Source organism: Danio rerio, chromosome 6, assembly GCF_049306965.1.
Source record: "Danio rerio strain Tuebingen ecotype United States chromosome 6, GRCz12tu, whole genome shotgun sequence".
Taxonomy (NCBI): Eukaryota; Metazoa; Chordata; class Actinopteri; order Cypriniformes; family Danionidae; genus Danio; species Danio rerio.
The window spans coordinates 18,852,423-18,870,831 of NC_133181.1; the positions used below are offsets into that span (position 1 = coordinate 18,852,423).

Here is an 18,409-nt window from a genome sequence, read left to right on the forward strand (position 1 = left end):
AGATTGCGATGGGTTTGATTGTTTTTATATGCGGTCAGAAATCATACAATAACACGCGTTGCTATAGCAACTAATAATGGCGTGACCTTGCGTGCCTGAGATATTTTTTTATTTTCATGAATACAATTCATGCAGTTATTCGATTTCCTAAATCTTAATTATTAATAATAATTAATTAAAAGCTCTTGTTATAAAATTAAATAACTATCATTTTAATTGGCCTATCAGCTTTGAGTAAAACTTGATAGCGTCACCACCGACATTAGCAGCAGAGAAATCTTTAACGAAAATCACACAGAAATTCAAGAATAAAGTTTTTAATAAACATTACCAAACAAACGAGCTCTTCTATAAATGTAACTTACTATAATGAAGAAGTGGACAAAGATGAAATTGTTCTCCATTCGGGAGATCTACAGGAATCATAAACTGTTTTCAGAAAAATTATTGTATTATTTTCTGAGGAACACATTTCTAGGAGTTTTTTTACGCTAAATTTTATGTTATTGCCGAATCACGCTGAAGCAGGGCATTAAGAAAGGTCATGTGACTGACGTCCCTGACGTCACTACTTGCGTAGTGAATGTATGGCCAACGCACAATTTAGGTATATTAATGAATTATATTTTTAAATAAAATAAATTGTATAATAAACAACAATAATATTAAATTAAATAAGGCTTTTAGCATTTCATTTCATTTAATTTCGATAGCTTAATCAGTGTATGTTGATGACGCAGTATTGATGAAAGCTGATTGGCCTATTGAAAATTATCCCGGAAATTAAATTTTTATACATTTTTAATTTAATAACAAGAGCTTTTAATTAGAACTAATCGGATTTATACCCCTTTTTGGCTATTTGTATTTTACAATTTTAGTTGCTATAGCAACGCGTGTTATGATATGAATTCTGACTGCATATAAAAAACAATCAAACCTATCGCAATCTGTTGGTTGAGAGACGAGGCGACTTTGCAGAGCATTTCTGTGCGATTCCTGAGATTTCTGAAGCTGTTGGAGGATTTCTGAGAGAAAAAGACTTATTTTAAAGAGCACAATTTCTCTAATCATCTTTTTTTCGTTATTTTTCTGATTATTTTTTTAATACAATTTTGTTGCTGTTTTTTCATTCCTTCTTCTTCTTCTTCTTCTTCTTCTCCTTCTTCTTCTTCTTTACTTTGTTTTACATTTATTTTCATATTTGTCTGTTTTTGTCTGTTTTATTGCAGGTTGGAGGAGATTGTCCATGTCCCACATGGGTGAAGAAAGAGGAGGTGAGTATTTTTAATCTTTCATTTGTTTGTCATTGTATATCACTGTATGATGCTGTATGGTGTTTGACTAAATGAAAAGGATTACAGAAGTTAACAAAAGAGATTTATTAAAAATGTTTTGATATACAGAAGATACACGGGACAGCACCACTGAGCTTCCTGGTTTTTTGGCTCCTCTGCCTTCACATTTGGCTGATTCTGCATCCACAGACCAGAGGAACGGCAAGAGGAAAAGGCAGAGCAGCAGCCAGCAAACACTGTCCACCTCGTCCAGCAGACCAGCCAAACGCTCTCGCAGAGGTCAGCACAGCTCATCTTCTAGATCTTATGGCTCAGAAATGAAATGATTTGTCATTGATGAGACCGCAGCATGTTTTCTCTTTCTCTCTTTTCTTCATTTCTTGTGCTCTTCTGTGTTGCAGACTTGTACCAGAAGGGCCCGTTGCTGGGACGAGGTGGATTCGGCTCTGTGTTTGCTGGGATGCGCAGGTCTGATGGACTGCCAGTAAGAGATTTTCTTCCCTCCTTTGTTCAGACATGCTTTAGAAATGTTGCTGTCAGTAAATGTCATGTGTCACAATCAGGCAGGTGTGATTTACTCTGCTTTTCCTGTCTGCAGGTGGCCATCAAGTATGTGTCAAAGGACCGGACCCCCGAGCGACTGAAAGTTGTATGTTTTGATGTGAATCTGTAGTGTTTGCTGTGTTTGATTGAGTTCTGGATATAATGGAGGGTTTGTCCTGCAGGATGGTCAGGGTCGGCTGCCGCTGGAGGTGGCATTGATGACCCGTGTCACGTCAGCTCCTGCCTGCCCCAGTGTCCTGCAGCTGCTGGACTGGTTTGACCGTCCCAGACGCTACATCCTGATCCTGGAGCGACCGGATCCTTGCCAAGATCTCCAGAGCTTCTGTGAGGAGAACGGCTGTCTGGATGAGCGTCTGGCCAAGAAAGTGCTGGTGCAGCTGATCGTGGCCCTAAAACACTGCGAGAGCCGCGGCGTCCTGCACCGGGACGTCAAACCAGAAAACCTGCTGATCTCCACAGAATCCCAGGACATCAAGCTGCTGGACTTCGGCTGTGGAGATCTGCTGAAGCACTCGGCCTACAAATACTTTGCAGGTGAGTGTGAGTTACAGAAGGAAACGTTCTGTTGATGTTTGTGAACTTCTGCTGATCCACTAAAGGGAATTTGTCTGTACTGGAGCATGTTGAGCAGATGTTTGTGGTCTTCTTATGTCTCTCAGGCACTCCTGCATACGCTCCTCCTGAGTGGTTTCGTAGACATCGCTACCATGCGACTCCAGCTACAGTCTGGTCAGTAGGAGTGACGCTCTACAACATCCTGTGTGACCGTTTCCCATTCAGAGGCGCACAGAGGGTCACGTCCAGAAGCAGACTGACCTTCCCCAGGAGCTTGTCAACAGGTAAGAGATTCAGACACATTCAGAGATAGCCTGGCGAGCGAGCAGAAGTGTGTTGTTGTGTGTTTCTGAAGACGGTGTTGTGTGTAACAGAGTGCCGTCAGCTGATTCGCTGGTGTCTCAGTGCAGCACCGGCTGATCGACCCAGTTTAGATGACATTGAGAGCCATCCCTGGTTGCACTGCACAGGTGGCCAGTAACATTACACTTATCTGAATCCAGCAGTCATGGCTTGGGTTGCATTGTCAGGTTCAGTGTAGATAAACGCTGTCAATGATTTGTAGAAGGAGAGCAGAGGAACTGAGGAGAACAGATCCTGATCCTGAGCTTCCTCTGCTGCATCTGTGAGGCTCTGTGTGAAGCTGTACGAGCTGAAGACACACACACACACACACACACACACGCACACACACACAAGCTAGTCTACAGTAGACAAATGTACAGTTTCTAGACCTCTTAGAGAAAAACGGGGACAGATGTTAAATAAATCATGAACAATAAAGTTATTTTATTCGCAATTACAGCAGTTTTTTTTCTTTACTGGTTTCACTAAAATGTAAATGTTTAAACCAAGGGCAGCACGGTGACTTAGTGGTTAGCACTGTAACCTCACAGCAAGGTTCACTGTGTAAAACATATGCTGGATATTTTGGCGGTTCATTCCCCTGTGGCGACCCCTGATGAATAAAGGGACTAAGCTGAAGGAAAATGAATGAATGAACACAGACACTGGAGGAATCAGGAGACTGTTCAGTCAGATATGATCATGCTGTCTGTAGTGTGCTGAACTAACTAGACCAAACCTTTATTTGCAAAATTTGATGTCTGAATTTAAAACATAAAAATCTAAACTAGCCGAATTGTTTTACTTAAACACAGATCTGTCGATAATAAACTCAATAAATGTCCATACACGCATGCTGATATTTAACAAATGTTTTTTATTTTGAATGATCTTCAATTTTAGGTAAAAAACAAAAGTTTCTATGAGAATTTGAAATGAACAATATTGTGTTTTTGTGGACATTGAACTACAAAATTTCAACATTGAAGCGTGCTGAATAGTTTTTTGATATAATCTTCAATTCAAAGTTAGAAAAAATACAAATACTAAACTTCTTACGAGAATTTAAAGTAAACACTACTGTGTTTTTCTTCTTTGTGCACATCAAATTGCAAATTATCCCAATATAGTGCAATAAATCTCTTTTTAGGACGATCTTCAGTTTCAGGTTAGAATACAATTATAATTTTGAAAATAATTTAAAATGTACATATTGTTTTTTTCATGTGTAGGTCAAAGTTTCAACAGCTCAATCATTTTAAAAAGCATGTGCTCAAACCAAAAGAAGTAAAAAAGTGCTTTTGTGGTGCAGGGTCACGTCTCTCCTCAGTAAGTGATCATAGACAACACAAGGGGGCAATGTTCAGCACAGAGAATCACAATTTAACTAAAACGTATAAGACTGCGTGTTTTTCATCATCTCAACAGTTTGTCTAATGAAACACACAATAATTTAACATTTATTTTAACAAATACAGCTCATAGTGTTAATAACATTGTTTACTCTACACTTTGTACCGTGATCATGATGATTGTTTGTTATGAGCAGGGCTGGATTAGGTGATTTGGGGGCCCTAAGCAATTCGAGTCATGAGACCCGGAAGTCCTTCAGTAATGAGCACTTTTCATATTTACTTATTTATTTAGCTGTCTTTATCTTATATCACTCTGTCTTGCTTTCTATATTTTTACCTTTACACAATCTCTACATTTTAAAAGATTTGTGTGCTTAAAGTGAGTTCACAACTAAAAATAATGAACAAACTATTTGTTTTCTAAAACTAAATTTTCATCTGATTTGACTGCTGGACTGATCCATGATTGGGGGTGGGGGGACACAATTGCACACATACTAATTAAGATAAAATGTATTTGTTAGAGCCTTGTCCTACAAAATATGACAGGAAATGACTTTATTAGTATTTATTGTCTGCCTCCAGACTTCCTTGGGGCCCTAAGCGACTGCTCTCTGAACTTAACATTTAAATTTCTTTAAATGATTCACCATGTCATTTAAAATGATTGGTTGTGCTTGAGATTCTGCCTTGACAACCGCGCTGATTTTTCAATATATGTTATTTGACTCAAGGTGGTCATTTTGCTTGTGATGCTGAATTCTCCTGAAGAGCAGCAGGACAGAGGCACTACCTGAACCCATCTGACGAAAGAGAAAAGTTAAATTAGTCAGTAGATATTTAAATGCTGATATATTTTTTTCTTAATTGATATACACGCTGGGGCAACACAGTGACTCCGTGGTTAGCATTGTCGCCTCACAGTAAGAAGGTCGCTGGTTCGAGTCCCGGCTGGGCCAGTTGGCATTTCTGTGTGGAGTTTGCATGTTCTCCCCTCGTTCACGTTGGTTTCCTCCAGGTGCTCCAGTTTTCCCCACAAGTCCAAGGACATGCGCTATAGGTGAATTGGGTAAGCTAAATTGTCCGTATGTGTGTATGTCCTGGTCCTCCAGGTTGAGGGTTAATCGTTGGGCTAACAACCCACCTCGTAAACATATTCAAGTATAAATCACTGGCGCAGAAAACAAACAAAACCTACGTGAGACCAAGAGACTTTATTGAAAGAAAAATCATGAAATGAAGTCATACAATGCGTCATTCAGCAGCAATCATAACTTAAAGATTGTAGTCAGTTCTTGTTTTCTAAGACCTTAAATAAATGATTATCTTTGCAAAACGCATGATCTATTTTGTATATGGTGACATAACCTGTTATATGATGTTATACTGGATAAAGACTGCCAAGGGTGTTAAGACATTCAGAATAACACTATTTTAGACTCAGAAGAATATAGATATGATTATACATTTATAAGTCACTGGAGCAAAATTAACTGTCTTTAGAAATAGATATGACAGAAGCAAATACATATTCATTTTTTACCTTCATAAGTATCCTTGCAATGACGTGAAAATTAGATCGCAATGAAAAAAAGAGATTTTATGTCATATTATTAATCACATAAAATCTTACAGCAGTCAACACTGAAATCCATACATAATACATTACGTTTGAATGAATCCCATTTCTGTGATATAAATAATAAACATTCTGAACAGAGAACTGTAACATTGAGCAAATACAGCAGAGATACAATAGAACTCACAATGTAGTCACTATCTATTGAAACCAAGTTTGGAAAAAAAAGAACTTAAATATATTTATTGATGCTGTAAGCTGTTTGTTTCAACTGAGTGAACATTTGACAAATTTAACAGCAAATGACCTGTTAAAAAGTCACAACATTACATTCAAATCAGCTTCTGTTACTTGCTGCTTTACTTTAATCACAGTTGCGTTGCTCTAAAGGTTCAGTTCTTAAATGATTAAATGAATCTTTATTAAGTATGTCTGGACGAATGTGACACTGTCACACTTTCAGATCCAAGTCAATGCAGCACATCACAGTAATAAACAAAGATGTAAACAAAGTACATTGCTTTATGAACTATTACAATTACTTGAAGCACAGTCAACATTAATGAAGTTGAGCCAAGTAAAAATGTCAAAGATTAAACAATCAGGCCCTTCTGAAGGCTGAAATAAATCATTAAACACTGACTATCATCTGGTTTGTAATCAACAACTATTTTCAGACCAAAGAATATCATGTGCTGAATGAAACAAACTGTGTTACTAAGAGTAAATCAAGAATAAATGTCACCTTCAAATGTAAAACATCATTTTGTTTCCTATAAAAAGCGATTAGTTACTTTAATGAAGGGATCAAAAACGCTGCCTTAAAAGTGACCAATTGACTTCCCTTAAAAATATGAGGACCTATTAAGTTGACTTAACTTACCTATTTATAGTCAACTAATTGCTTTTTACAGCATAATTAAAATGAGATTTTATTTTCTCAAAATCACAACATTTATGACTGCCCGTTTCGCCACTTACAAATTTAAATGAAGCATAATTTCATACAATTTATTGCTCACATTACATGTATGATAACTTAAATACATTTGAATATACTGTATAATATGAATAAAACAATTAGTTTGAAATAAATTAGAGTAATAACCGCTAGACATTCAGCATGCTAAGTTTCTGTGCTAATACTCTAAACTAGATTTAATTAAGAAGACGATGCATCATATTCTTGAACACAGACACGATTCCAAAACTGCCTAAATAATGCTTATTAGAATAATTTCAATGCAGACAATAGTAAATACAGTATATGCACAGAGATTTGTTTGTTTTGTGATGGAATGATTGATTTTAATCGGGTGAATTACAGTAAATGCGATTTCAGTAATCCTGAGAAACAATCTTCAGACTATATCCCAGATCAAGAGAATTGATGAGGCCCAAATAGTTCAAAGAGAGAGCAGAACATCTTCGATAAATAGAGCATAATGTGACTTCAGGAGGTGGTCATGGTTGAAGGGTCCGTCCACATGGCTGCCACATCTCTGAACCTGCACAGTAGAAAAAACACAGTTAAGCATGTAGAGCATAATGATCAGTGACTGACAAATAAGAGTGTTCACAGTCAAGAAAAGCCATTTTAAACACTCAATTATTACACTCCTCTGATTTTAAGAATGTAATGTCAGTTTTAATCCCATCCCCCACCTTTCTTATGAGAAACATTATTTTTAACAAAATGAAAATGTCGTAACTATAAGATTCAGTGCTTCCCACAGCTATAGGAGAGCTCTAAAATCTGCCAGGACTGAGCACCTCCACAAACCGATAGAAAATAATCATAACAGTCTTAGATTTTTATTTAACACCATTGCTAAATTAACAAATAATCAGTCATCTTTGGAACAAAATGTCCCACCGCAAATTAGTAGTGATGATTTTTTTAGTGATGAAATAAAAGCCTTCAGACAGAAAATAGCAGACGCTAAACTTTCTGCACCGCCTTATACTTCTCAACATTCCACTGCATCTAGATAATTTACAGTGCTTCAAAATCACAGAACAGGAAGGACGAGCTAGATAAAATGATAAATGGTTCTAAACCAGCTAAATGCATGTTGGACCCAATTCCAACAAAATTAGTGAAAGAGCTGCTGCCTGTAATAGTAGAAGCTCTTCTTAATTAAACAGTTTTCAATAAATGAGTTAAATGCAGCTTCATGTGCTGTTTGGGCTCATTAAACTATTGTAGACATGGTGTGAACTACTCTTTCATTCACTGTAACTGATCTCCAGAAAATCTAGAAACAGGGACTCAGCAGCTGGTCTAAAACGGGATGGGGAGCAGATCAAATCAAATTATATGTATTACCTAAAGACTAAATGAAGAAAAAATATATATGGAGCGGTACAGGAGCGGGAGTCATTTTAAATAGGAGCGGGATGGGACAGGATCATTTTTTAAACTTTGGTCTGGGAGTGGGACGGGAAAAGATTTCTTTCTGTGAGAGTGGGAACGGGACAGAAGTGAAAATTCCCTCCCATGTCATCCTCTATTCAGACACGGCTGTGTCTTTTGTCTGACAAAAGCCGAAAAAAGACTTTTGTACTAAACCTGTAATGGCAGTTTCTGTTTCTACTAATAAGCACTGCCCACTAACTTGTGTATTTAACTGAGTGTCAGCTGCAGTAGTTGAGAGATTTTCTTGATGAATCACAGCAACGGCGAGTTCTTATTAAAGGATTCTGCTCTGAAGATACCCAAAAAATCCTCCTGGTTTGTCTCGTCTTTAAATTCACAACATATTCATGAAGAAAAAGTCAGTCACAGAGATATTACAGATGATACATTTGTAAATAATGTTCACTTTGTTGCACAGAGAGAGATTCCTTTGCTTCATAAGACCTCAGTGCATCGTCAGGACTTGAGTGTATCATTACACCCCTATCTTTGATACAGTTTCCCCAAAAACTGGCTCTCAAAGTTCATGAGTACTGGCCTGTGAACTGGCATCCACACCTATTAACAGAACAAATGCAGGAGAACTGAGAAATACAGAGAACATTGAACACAACATTAAGCTTGGTTAAACTGTGCAACTGTCCAAATCTGTTATAAAACACAAATAAATCTAATGGAGAATTTCCTGATTTACAGTAAAATACTGTTCATTTTTACAAAGCGACTGACATTCCAGCAGTTTCTAATGGCACTTCACATTTAACTCTTTATTCACTTTTATTTACTGATTGTTCTTAATTGTTCTTATTATAAACAGGTTCATGTTAAATTCTGTTATTAATTTTAGGTTTTTGTTGCATGTCTCAGGGATGTCAATGGGAAGCACCAAGGAATGTCATGCAGCTCACAATCCCAGGAAAGTGCCAACTTCACCCTAAAGTACTCCAGCTGATATGGGGGTGTTTTGGAGAAACTCGGGTTTACCTGTTTGCTTTAGCCAAGACCGGCCACTGCTCCGCTCAGCACAGATGCACTGGCTCACTGCTGGATTCGGACATGTGTATCAGGCAAGTTTGCGTTTCCCTAGTGAGTCTTCTTGTACAGACCCTGTGCAAGGTCAGGGAGGACGAGGAGCAGATCTTGCTGGTTACACCACACTGGCCCACCCAGACCTGGTTTCCAGAACTCACACTCCTCGGGACAGACCCTCCCTGACAGACTCTCCTGAGGAAGGACCTTCTTTCTCAAGGAGGTTTTCTATCTGGCACTTACGTCCAGATCAGAAAAAGGAGAAGGTAGTTGGAATTTTTATAGATTTAAAGAAGGCATTTGATACAATAAATGATAATATATTGGTAAATAAATAGATAACTTACATTCAAGCACATTCAGGGCAGCACGATCATGAGAGATGTAATTCATTGTTAGTATTATTGTCATCATTAATATTTAATAATGATTAGACATACATTTTGGAATTATTGTACACAAATATCAATAAGTCATCTCAGCATTATTAGATAGTTGTTTCTGGTTTTTGTTAGTCCTAATTGATGTTGTTTTCAAATACAATCAATCCCTTAAAATACAAAAAAGTCATTAGACTGATGGAAAATGTGGGCTATTTGGAACATACAAATCCTTTATAAATAAAACGAGAAAGGTATGATGACATTTTAATTATTTGCAGTGTATTTTTTACAAGGCAAGGCAAGGCAAGGCAAGTTTATTTATATAGCACATTTCATACACAATGGCAATTCAAAGTGCTTTACATAAAGAAGAATAAAAGAAACAAGTAAAATAAAAATAAAAACAAATAATAAAAATGCATAAAAACAAAACAAAACATAAATACAGGTAAAATGTGATATAAAGAATGAAGAAGAAGAGAAAAACATGATAGTGCAATCTGTCGGACGCAGCACAGTGCTCATTCAGTAAAGGCACAGCTAAACAGATGTGTTTTCAGTCTTGATTTGAATGTGCCTAATGTTGGAGCACATCTGATCACTTCTGGAAGCTGATTCCAGCAGCGAGGGGCATAGTGGCTAAAAGCCGATTCACCCTGCTTTGACTGAACTCTTGGAACTTCTAGTTTATATGATCCTAATGATCTGAGTGATCTGTTAGGTCTGTATTCAGTGAGCATATCTGTAATGTATTGAGGTCCTAGGCCATTTAGTGATTTATAGACCAGTAATAATACTTTAAAATCTATTCTGAATGTAACTGGGAGCCAGTGTAAAGACCTGAGGACAGGTGTGATGTGCTCTGATTTTCTGGTTCTAGTTAGAATTCTGGCTGCAGCGTTCTGGATGAGCTGCAACTGTCTGACTGTCTTTTTAGGAAGACCAGTGAGGAGTCCATTACAGTAATCCACCCTGCTGCTGATAAAAGCATGAACAAGTTTTTCTAGATCTTCACTAGAAACAAAGCATCTGATTCTTGCTATGTTTTTGAGATGATAGTATGCTGATTTACTGACTGCTTTGACATGACTGTTGAAACTCAGATCTGACTCCAGAGTCACACCAAGATTCTTGACCTTATTTTTTGTCATTTGACCTTTAGTGCCAAGGTACGCATTTACCTTGAGAACCTCATCTTTGTTTCCAAACACAATAATTTCAGTTTTCTCTTTGTTTAACTGAAGAAAGTTTTGGCACATCCAATTGCTCATTTCATCAATGCATTGGCAGAGGGTGTCAATGGGGCTGTAGTCATTAGGCAGTAAGGCTAAGTAGATCTGAGTGTCATCAGCATAGCTGTGGTAGGAGATTTGGTTCTTTCTCATTATTTGGCTCAGAGGGAGCATGTAAAGGTTGAACAGGAGAGGTGCCAGAATCGAGCCTTGTGGGACTCCACACGTCATGGGTGTCCACCTCGACCTATGGTCACCTATACTGACATGGTAACCTCTACCTTCTAGGTAAGATCTAAACCATTTGAGGACCGTGCCAGATAGCCCAACCCAGTTTTCCAGCCTATCCAGAAGTATGCTGTGATCGACAGTGTCAAATGCAGCACTGAGATCCAACAATACCAGCACTGTTATTTTACCTGAATCTGTATTTAGGCGTATATCATTGATTATCTTTATAAGAGCGCTCTCTGTACTGTGATGTGCTCTGAACCCCGATTGAAAATTGTCTAAACACCCCCTGAAGTTTAAGAACTTGTTGACCTGGTTAAAAACAACTGGAATCAAACATATAATTTGTCAAAGATATCAAAAGGATAAAATATATTTTATGAAAAAGAAGAGATCAGTAAAAGAAGAAATCAGTTTAAGTAATAGACGAATGATGTGTGTGGTAATGAAGTGGGAAAATAATAAGCTTGTGCTTCATCCCACTCCATTTTCCACCATGTTGAAATGTATTTTTTGTTAATGATGTTTTATGTATGATATTTCTGTTTGAAAATAAATAAATCAAATCAAATCTCTGAAACCTTCATGTGTGATCTATAGACATGACATAGAAACCTTAAGTGACCTGCCAGCATCGTTAGCTGACCTCTCATGACCTTTTGGGATCACTCTGTGGTCCTCTGCGCACTGCAAAGAGAGCCGCTTGATTCAGTATCTTTAAGTTTTCTATTCTTGAAGACAGCTCTGCTCATCACACTGGCTTCTATTAACAGAGTCCGGGACCTGGAGGCATTTTCTGTCAGCAAATCATGCTTGGAATTTGGGCCAGCTAACTCTCACATAGTCTTGAGACTCTGGCCTGGCTATGTGCCCAAGGTTCCTACCACTTCATTTCCAGATAAGGTAGTGAGACTTCAACCATTGACCATGGAGGAGGCTTACTTAACCCCTCCATTGCTGTGATGAGGTCGCACACTGGGTGTTTACGTGGCCCAAACAGAGCATTCTCTAGTCTGTTTTTTTTCTTTTTCTTTTTGTTTTATTTTGCTTTGTGTCTGTTTTGGCAGTCGGCAGAAGGAAAGTGCCATATCAAGCAGAGGCTGGCACACTGGGTTGTGGATGCCATCACCCTTGTGTATCATACCCAAATCAAGGTGTGTCCTCAGGGATAAGTGCACACTCAGCTAGAAGTCCCGCATCCTCCTGGGCATTAGCAAGCAGAGCCTCTCTAACAGACAACTGTAGAGCTGCGGGCTGGGCAACACTTAAAACATTTGTGAGATGATTTGAAACTATTTAAAATTATTTATTTTTTTCACATTGTCATTATGGGGTATTGTGTGTAGAATTTAGAGGTAATAAATGAATTTGACTCATTTTGAATTAAGGTTGTAACATAAAAATGTGGTTAAAGTGAAGCGCTATGAAAACTTTCCAGATGCTCTGACTGTACTGATACTTTACATTTGTCCATGACAGGGTTGACACAATGTGAGGTTTGTTTACTGTTTTTCTACTTGCAGATTATTTGTAAAAAGTGCAGGAGCTTGACCAACATTCATTTCTTACAGTCCAAGGCAGGTGTGGGCAAACTTGATCCTGGAGGGCCAGTGTCCTGCATAGTTTAGCTCCAAACCTATTCAAACAGACTTCCCTATAGAGTTCAAGTGATCTTGAAGACACTGATTAGTTTGTTCAGGTCTGTTTGATTAGGGTTGGAACAAAACTCTGCAGGGACACCGGCCCTCGGGGATCAAGTTTGCCCATCCCTGGAATAAGGTCTAATTAAAACAACTGTGGTTAAATCAAAGCTCTCAAACAATTTTGTTTTATAATTTTGATGTCTCGAAGGCACTTTATTGTGAGAATGACCCTTATACAATTATATATATCCGGGTGAGTAATATGTAAGGTAGAGTAAAATGTCATGTGTAGTTAAAGGTATGTAAGTGTATATATTTACCACCACCTACTGGAAGTTTTAGATTTTTATTTTGAAGACTATGGTGTGGTCCAGAATCTTCTGCTGTCCAGAATCAGGTGGTTTGTCTTGGTTGGGCATCTCAGCTGAGACCTCTCCACAATGGGTGACCCCACAGTAGCTGTGAAGTACCAGTGGCGTGTACCATTTGGGTGAACTCATTTTTTAAATGTGATCTTGAGATTTTTTTAAAGTTTTTTTTGTTCACAGTTTTGACTTTGATACTGACTGATCTAATGTTTATGTACGATTATTAAAATAAAACATTCTGCAGACAATATTAATTTAAGAGAGATCTTTGAGGAGTGTTTATGCATATATATGCTTCAGTGTTAGAAAAGCTAGTCTGCTTGCATGACCATTGCCAGGTCTGGGCTGTTTTATTATTAATGTAATATTAAATTAAATTGTTAATATCAGTTAATGTCCTGTGAGTTCACGTGAATTAACAATGAAACTTTATTTACATTAACCAATGTTAACAAATAATAAATACTGTAATAAATGTATTAGATCTTACCAGGTTTGACTTTTTTTTACAGTGGAATACTGGCAACAGTGTTAGTCAGTGTAACAGAGCAGTAGCGGAAACTAACAGGAAACTGCTTACAGTTAATTACTGTACTGTAGTTCTGTACTCACAGCATAATCGCTACTGCACACACATTAATGGTAAATCATATATACAGTAGTTATTGTAGTTTGACTCAAATTAATCAGTTTTCTGAACTGTTCTCAAAAATAAAAAAGCAAATCAATTCTTCAGACAAATGTATTTTATTGTTTTGGCAGCAAACAAACATACAACAGAAAATGTCTGACAAAATTAAACAAATCAGCAGGTTTGAAGACATTTTCTATTTACAATGAAACAAAAAGGTTCAATAATGAACAACACATGCAGTGTATATACAGTAGGACTTGTGTGTTGAAGTAGGGGGGGGAACTCCAGGAACTGAGTTTGACATCGATGGTTACAGTGTTGGGGGTAACGCATTACAAGTAACACAAGTTATGAAATAATATGACATTTCTAAGTAACAAGTAACACATTAACAAATTAAGGAGTATTCAAGTTACTTCTTAGTTTAATTAATTCTCTTTTAAAAAATAAATTGTTGAATTAATAATAATAATAATAATAATAATAATTTTCTCCCAGCAGAAACAAACAGAACCCAAGATGGCAGAGCCTTACATTTCTGCACTGAAAGTATTGTCATTTTTCTGAACACATGGAGGACAAGTAAACGGGGATTGTTTGTGTCAAATGCTCATTTTACTTCACTAATAAGACTAAAAGTACAAAAGCATCAAACACATTGCTTAAAACTGTCATTAATCTCTAAACAGTATACGGCATGTAGAGCTCTGGCCTCAGGAAGTTCTCAGAAGATAACATTCTCCTTAATCATTATTATCTGATGTGTTTTTAGAGGTAAATAAAGGTTATAGAGTGTGTTGTTAATTGCAGAGCTCCTCTATTTAAAAAAAAGAAGGAAAAAACCTGCAAGTTCTGAAAGAGATCAAGCCTCAGCCTGGTATAAAAAAAGGATTTTTTCTCAAAGGTAACATAACACATTATTTTCCATAATAAGTATAAGTAACACAGCTTTACATTATAACGTTACTTTTTTGGGGGAGTAACTCAATATTGTATTGCATTACTTTTAAAATATCTTTCCCCAACACTGATGGTATACGGCACATTGTCAAAGTAACTGGCAACATTTATCTCAATCACACATATAATAATAATGATTAAAAAAAACTTTACTGTCATTTATTCTTTGCATGACACAATTTCATACAAATCCTGCTGGTTTTACAGTAAAATACTGTTTCCTTTCATTACAGCAGAACACTGGCTATTTTAGAGTTATTTACCGCATAATCTACAGCAAGGGTTAACAGTAAACAATTTAAATAACTGCCACAGAGAAGACATCTAACAATCTATGCCCACCTCCACCCCCTTCCTTTTGGAAGGACATCTATTTTTAATCCATCCATCCATCCATCCATCCATCCACCTATTCATCCATTCAGGAAACACCTAACCTCTAGCCATCAGTGTCCAGTCATTGCTGAGGTGTGTAATTTCTATTTTACTGCACATGCTGCACTCCAGTCTGTAAAGACAAAGACACGACTAACAGAGCTCTACTTGTTGCTGAACTCCAGCAATGCACAAGATAATCTCCAGTGTTTTTTAGATAAATCTCCACTGATGCTCTTGTGAGTTTCCTTTTTCTGCCTGTTGTGTGTCCATTACTTGAACACCTGCCAAAGACGAGACATCTAGCTAACTATCTAAGCCCACCACCACCCCCTTCCTCTTGGAAGGACATCTATTTTTCATTCATTTATCCACCTATCTATTCAGTAAAATGACTAACCAGACCATCAGTTTCTAGTCATTGCTGAGGTGTGAGTCCCGTTTCTCCACATGCCCCAGTGTAATCTGACATACAAGACAAAAACAAGACTAACAAAACTCTACATGCTGCTGATCTCCAGCAATAAACAAAGTTTTCTCCAGTGCTCTTCAGATATATCTCAACTGTTGCCTTGTGACTCTTCTCCTTCTGCTTCACTCCAATCTGCAAAAGACTAAGACAGCACCAACAGAGCCCTAACTGATGGCTGAGCTCCTGCAATGCACATGCTGTTCTCCGGCAATTTAAAAAAAATCTCCACTGATGCTCTTGTGAGTCTCTGTCTTCTCCCTGCTGTATGTCCATTACCTACAATAAATAACAGCCACAGAGAAGACATCTAGCTAACAATCTATGTCCACCACTACCCTCTTCTTCTTGGAAGGACATTCATGCCATGCAGCTATCCACCTGTTTTTGAAGGATACTCCTGACCATCAGTGTCCAGTCATTGCTGAGGTATGTGATTCCTATATTTCTCCACAAGCTGCACTCCAGACTGTAAAAGACAAAGACACGACTGACAGAGCTCTACATGCTTGCTGAACTCCTGCAGTGCACTAAATGTTCTCCAGCGTTCCTTAGACAAATCTCCACTGATGCTCTTGTGAGTTTCCTTCTTCTGTCTGTTGTGTGTCCACTACCTGAAAAAGAAACGCCTGCCGCAGAGAATACATCTATCTATCTAAAGCTGAGCTCAGACTACAGAAGTTTTAGTCCAATTTATTTTGACCTCCCGAGAATCGGAGATGAAATCTTGTCGAGGACTTTGATCGGTTCTCAGCGCAGATTATCTGGTAATGTGAGCCGTTTAAAGATAGAATCTTGCACCTCGCCATCTTGAACACAAATCGCAGCCTCCCTGATCATAACAGACATGATTGAAATCCAGAAATTCAAATCGGGCTGATCACAGCAGTTCAAACCTATTCAGTATTAACAAAGCCATGAGCTGGAGAGAATCATGTTGCTTTCAATAAATAAATAAATATATCATTTTTTTGAATAAGCTTGAATTATCCTTTATTATTAGCCAGATTTTACGTTATTCTTATTGCGGTGTGCAGATATTGATGACACGTGTAGCCGGGCACTAGAACATTGCCAGTTATCTCCAAAACCCAAAATGATTCAACATATTACAGTTTTTCTCAGTGGCTTTGGTGCATTTCTCACAACACTATTTACATTTGCACAACAGTTAATGCATTTCTCAAAACAATTAGTCATTTGTGCACATCATAGTAGCAGTTTCTCATTCCTTTCAACAAATTGCGAATGCTTTTGGACATGTATCAATTGCTTTCATACAACTCTTTGCTGTTAAAATTATTATTCGCTTATGTCATGTCAGTCAAAATTAACTAAACTTGGGAATGCTGAAAAGTCATTCCAATTTAAAACTAATAGTCCTCATTTCATTACTTGAGTCATTACATACAAAAATGTTGAACTAGTTGCCGAAATCTGACAAGCAAATTATATTAAAATTTTTACATCTTTATTTTCCAGAAAATGTCTTCTAAATTGAACAATTTCATGAATGATTTACAGACGTGTGTATGTTGTAGGTTCAGTTGCAATATGTACTTAATGTTTGAAAGTTGAGCACAGCACACATTGTTTACAGTTGTGCACAGCTCTGCCCAAAGGGAGTTTATGTTTGATGTAAATAAGAGTGTATTTATTCTTTTGCCCAATGCTGTGAATAAATTAGAATTGCAAAGAGCATCTGCAGTAAAAATGTGAAACATACATATTCAGTGTCTTGTAATCAGATTCCTCACTAAATGCAGTGATGTCTAACTTTACTGTAGTTTTCAAATGGCTGAGCAAATAGTATATAGTGCTGTCTTGAGCATTTTCAGAAAGTGTCACCAAAATCGAACTTTATTACATTGAAAAAAATAGACAAAGCCATTTGACTATCTTGTGAATAGACAATGGTGTCAGGACTTTTCCTCTCGATGACACTGACACTCTCATTGACATCAATACTTGCTTTTGAGGAATGAGCTATCCATTTTTTAGGAGGTGACTCACTTTTAAAGAGGCTCTAGCAATCTAAAAGCTGAGCTATTGCCAGTCAAACACAGCACAGCCATCGCAGCAAGACGGAGAGATTTCAATTATTGTCATAAATAGTAATATCATTGTGACAGGGTGGCTCAGTGGTTAGCACTGTCGCCTTACAGCAAGAAGGTCGTTGGATTGAGTCCCAGCTGGGTCAGTTGGCATTACTGTGTGGAGTTTGCAAGTTCTCCCTGTGTTCGTGTGGTTTTCCCCTGGGTGCTCTGGTTTCCCCCACAGTCCAAAGACATTCGATATAGGTGAACTGAATAAACTAAATTGGCCATAGTGTATGTGTGTGAATGTGAGAGTGTATGGGTGTGTGAATAATTGATATAATTATAATTGAACTTTCGTTTAGACATATCAAATCAACATTTCTTCATTCTGCTGTCCACTGCCTGCATGTCAGACCCTTATAAACATCCCAATTGCCAAATATTATTAGCCATATATAATACGCATTTATGAAATAAATGTTTGTGTGTGAGAGCAAATTAAAAAGACACTTGCGGCTCAACTTGCGTGTGTTAACTAAATTTTACAGGCTAACTGCATGAACAGCTACGCAAACTGAGACGTAGCGTAGCCTATTTCGAGTGCAGGATATTAGTGTTTTCCTGTAGTGGCAGTTGGTCAAATATTACTAAATTAATAATAAGCAATTAAAAAAGTGAGTTATTCCGTTTGTGGATAGGACAACGACCTCCTTATAATAAGCTTAAATGATCAGTTTTCATTAGCCACTAACGTTATTCTGTGTGTGAATATTTATGAGCCAGATGTAGCTGGGTAGCTATGCCTACTAAATTGCCAGTTATCTCCAAAAAACAAAAAGCTTAAACATTAAAATGTGCTTTTAGAAATCACAGATATATCTTTTCTGTGAGGGCTGTGTTTAGGATAGGGGATAGATTAGTGCTATGTACA

General features: G+C 37.5%; 1 protein-coding gene and 1 long non-coding RNA gene across 7 annotated transcripts; one reads left to right on the top strand and one right to left on the bottom strand.

Annotated features, from left to right (window-relative positions):
• Positions 1-952: 952 nt before the first annotated feature.
• Positions 953-11,570, top strand: LOC141375044 (serine/threonine-protein kinase pim-3-like). Of its 6 annotated transcripts, XM_073953942.1 has the most exons (9): positions 953-1,277; positions 1,407-1,577; positions 1,700-1,782; positions 1,897-1,947; positions 2,024-2,396; positions 2,522-2,701; positions 2,792-2,887; positions 2,983-3,062; positions 8,983-11,570. In XM_073953942.1, exons 1-8 carry the CDS (start codon positions 1,250-1,252, stop codon positions 3,000-3,002), a joined length of 1,002 nt encoding a protein of 333 aa, XP_073810043.1. In that variant the 5' UTR covers positions 953-1,249; the 3' UTR covers positions 3,003-3,062; positions 8,983-11,570. The 6 variants fall into 6 exon arrangements, with proteins under 6 accessions (XP_073810043.1, XP_073810045.1, XP_073810041.1 ...); XM_073953944.1 differs by lacking the exon at positions 8,983-11,570 and having other exon boundaries at positions 1,488-1,577; positions 2,983-3,086; XM_073953940.1 differs by lacking the exons at positions 2,792-2,887; positions 2,983-3,062 and having other exon boundaries at positions 8,963-11,570.
• On the bottom strand, positions 9,827-14,070 carry LOC141386246 (uncharacterized). Its single transcript, XR_012407906.1, has 2 exons — positions 12,811-14,070; positions 9,827-12,735 (listed from the first exon to the last, which is right to left on the bottom strand). It is a non-coding gene; the product is annotated as an uncharacterized lncRNA (long non-coding RNA).
• Positions 14,071-18,409: the final 4,339 nt, after the last annotated feature.

Excerpts from the sequence above, each read along its gene's own strand:
- LOC141375044 (XM_073953940.1), top strand. The coding sequence starts at position 1,250 with ATGTCCCACATGGGTGAAGAAAGAGGAG. Across the intron at positions 1,278-1,406 it reads CATGGGTGAAGAAAGAGGAG|AAGATACACGGGACAGCACC; the intron begins GTGAGTATTTTT and ends TTTGATATACAG. Across the intron at positions 2,397-2,521 it reads GGCCTACAAATACTTTGCAG|GCACTCCTGCATACGCTCCT; the intron begins GTGAGTGTGAGT and ends TATGTCTCTCAG.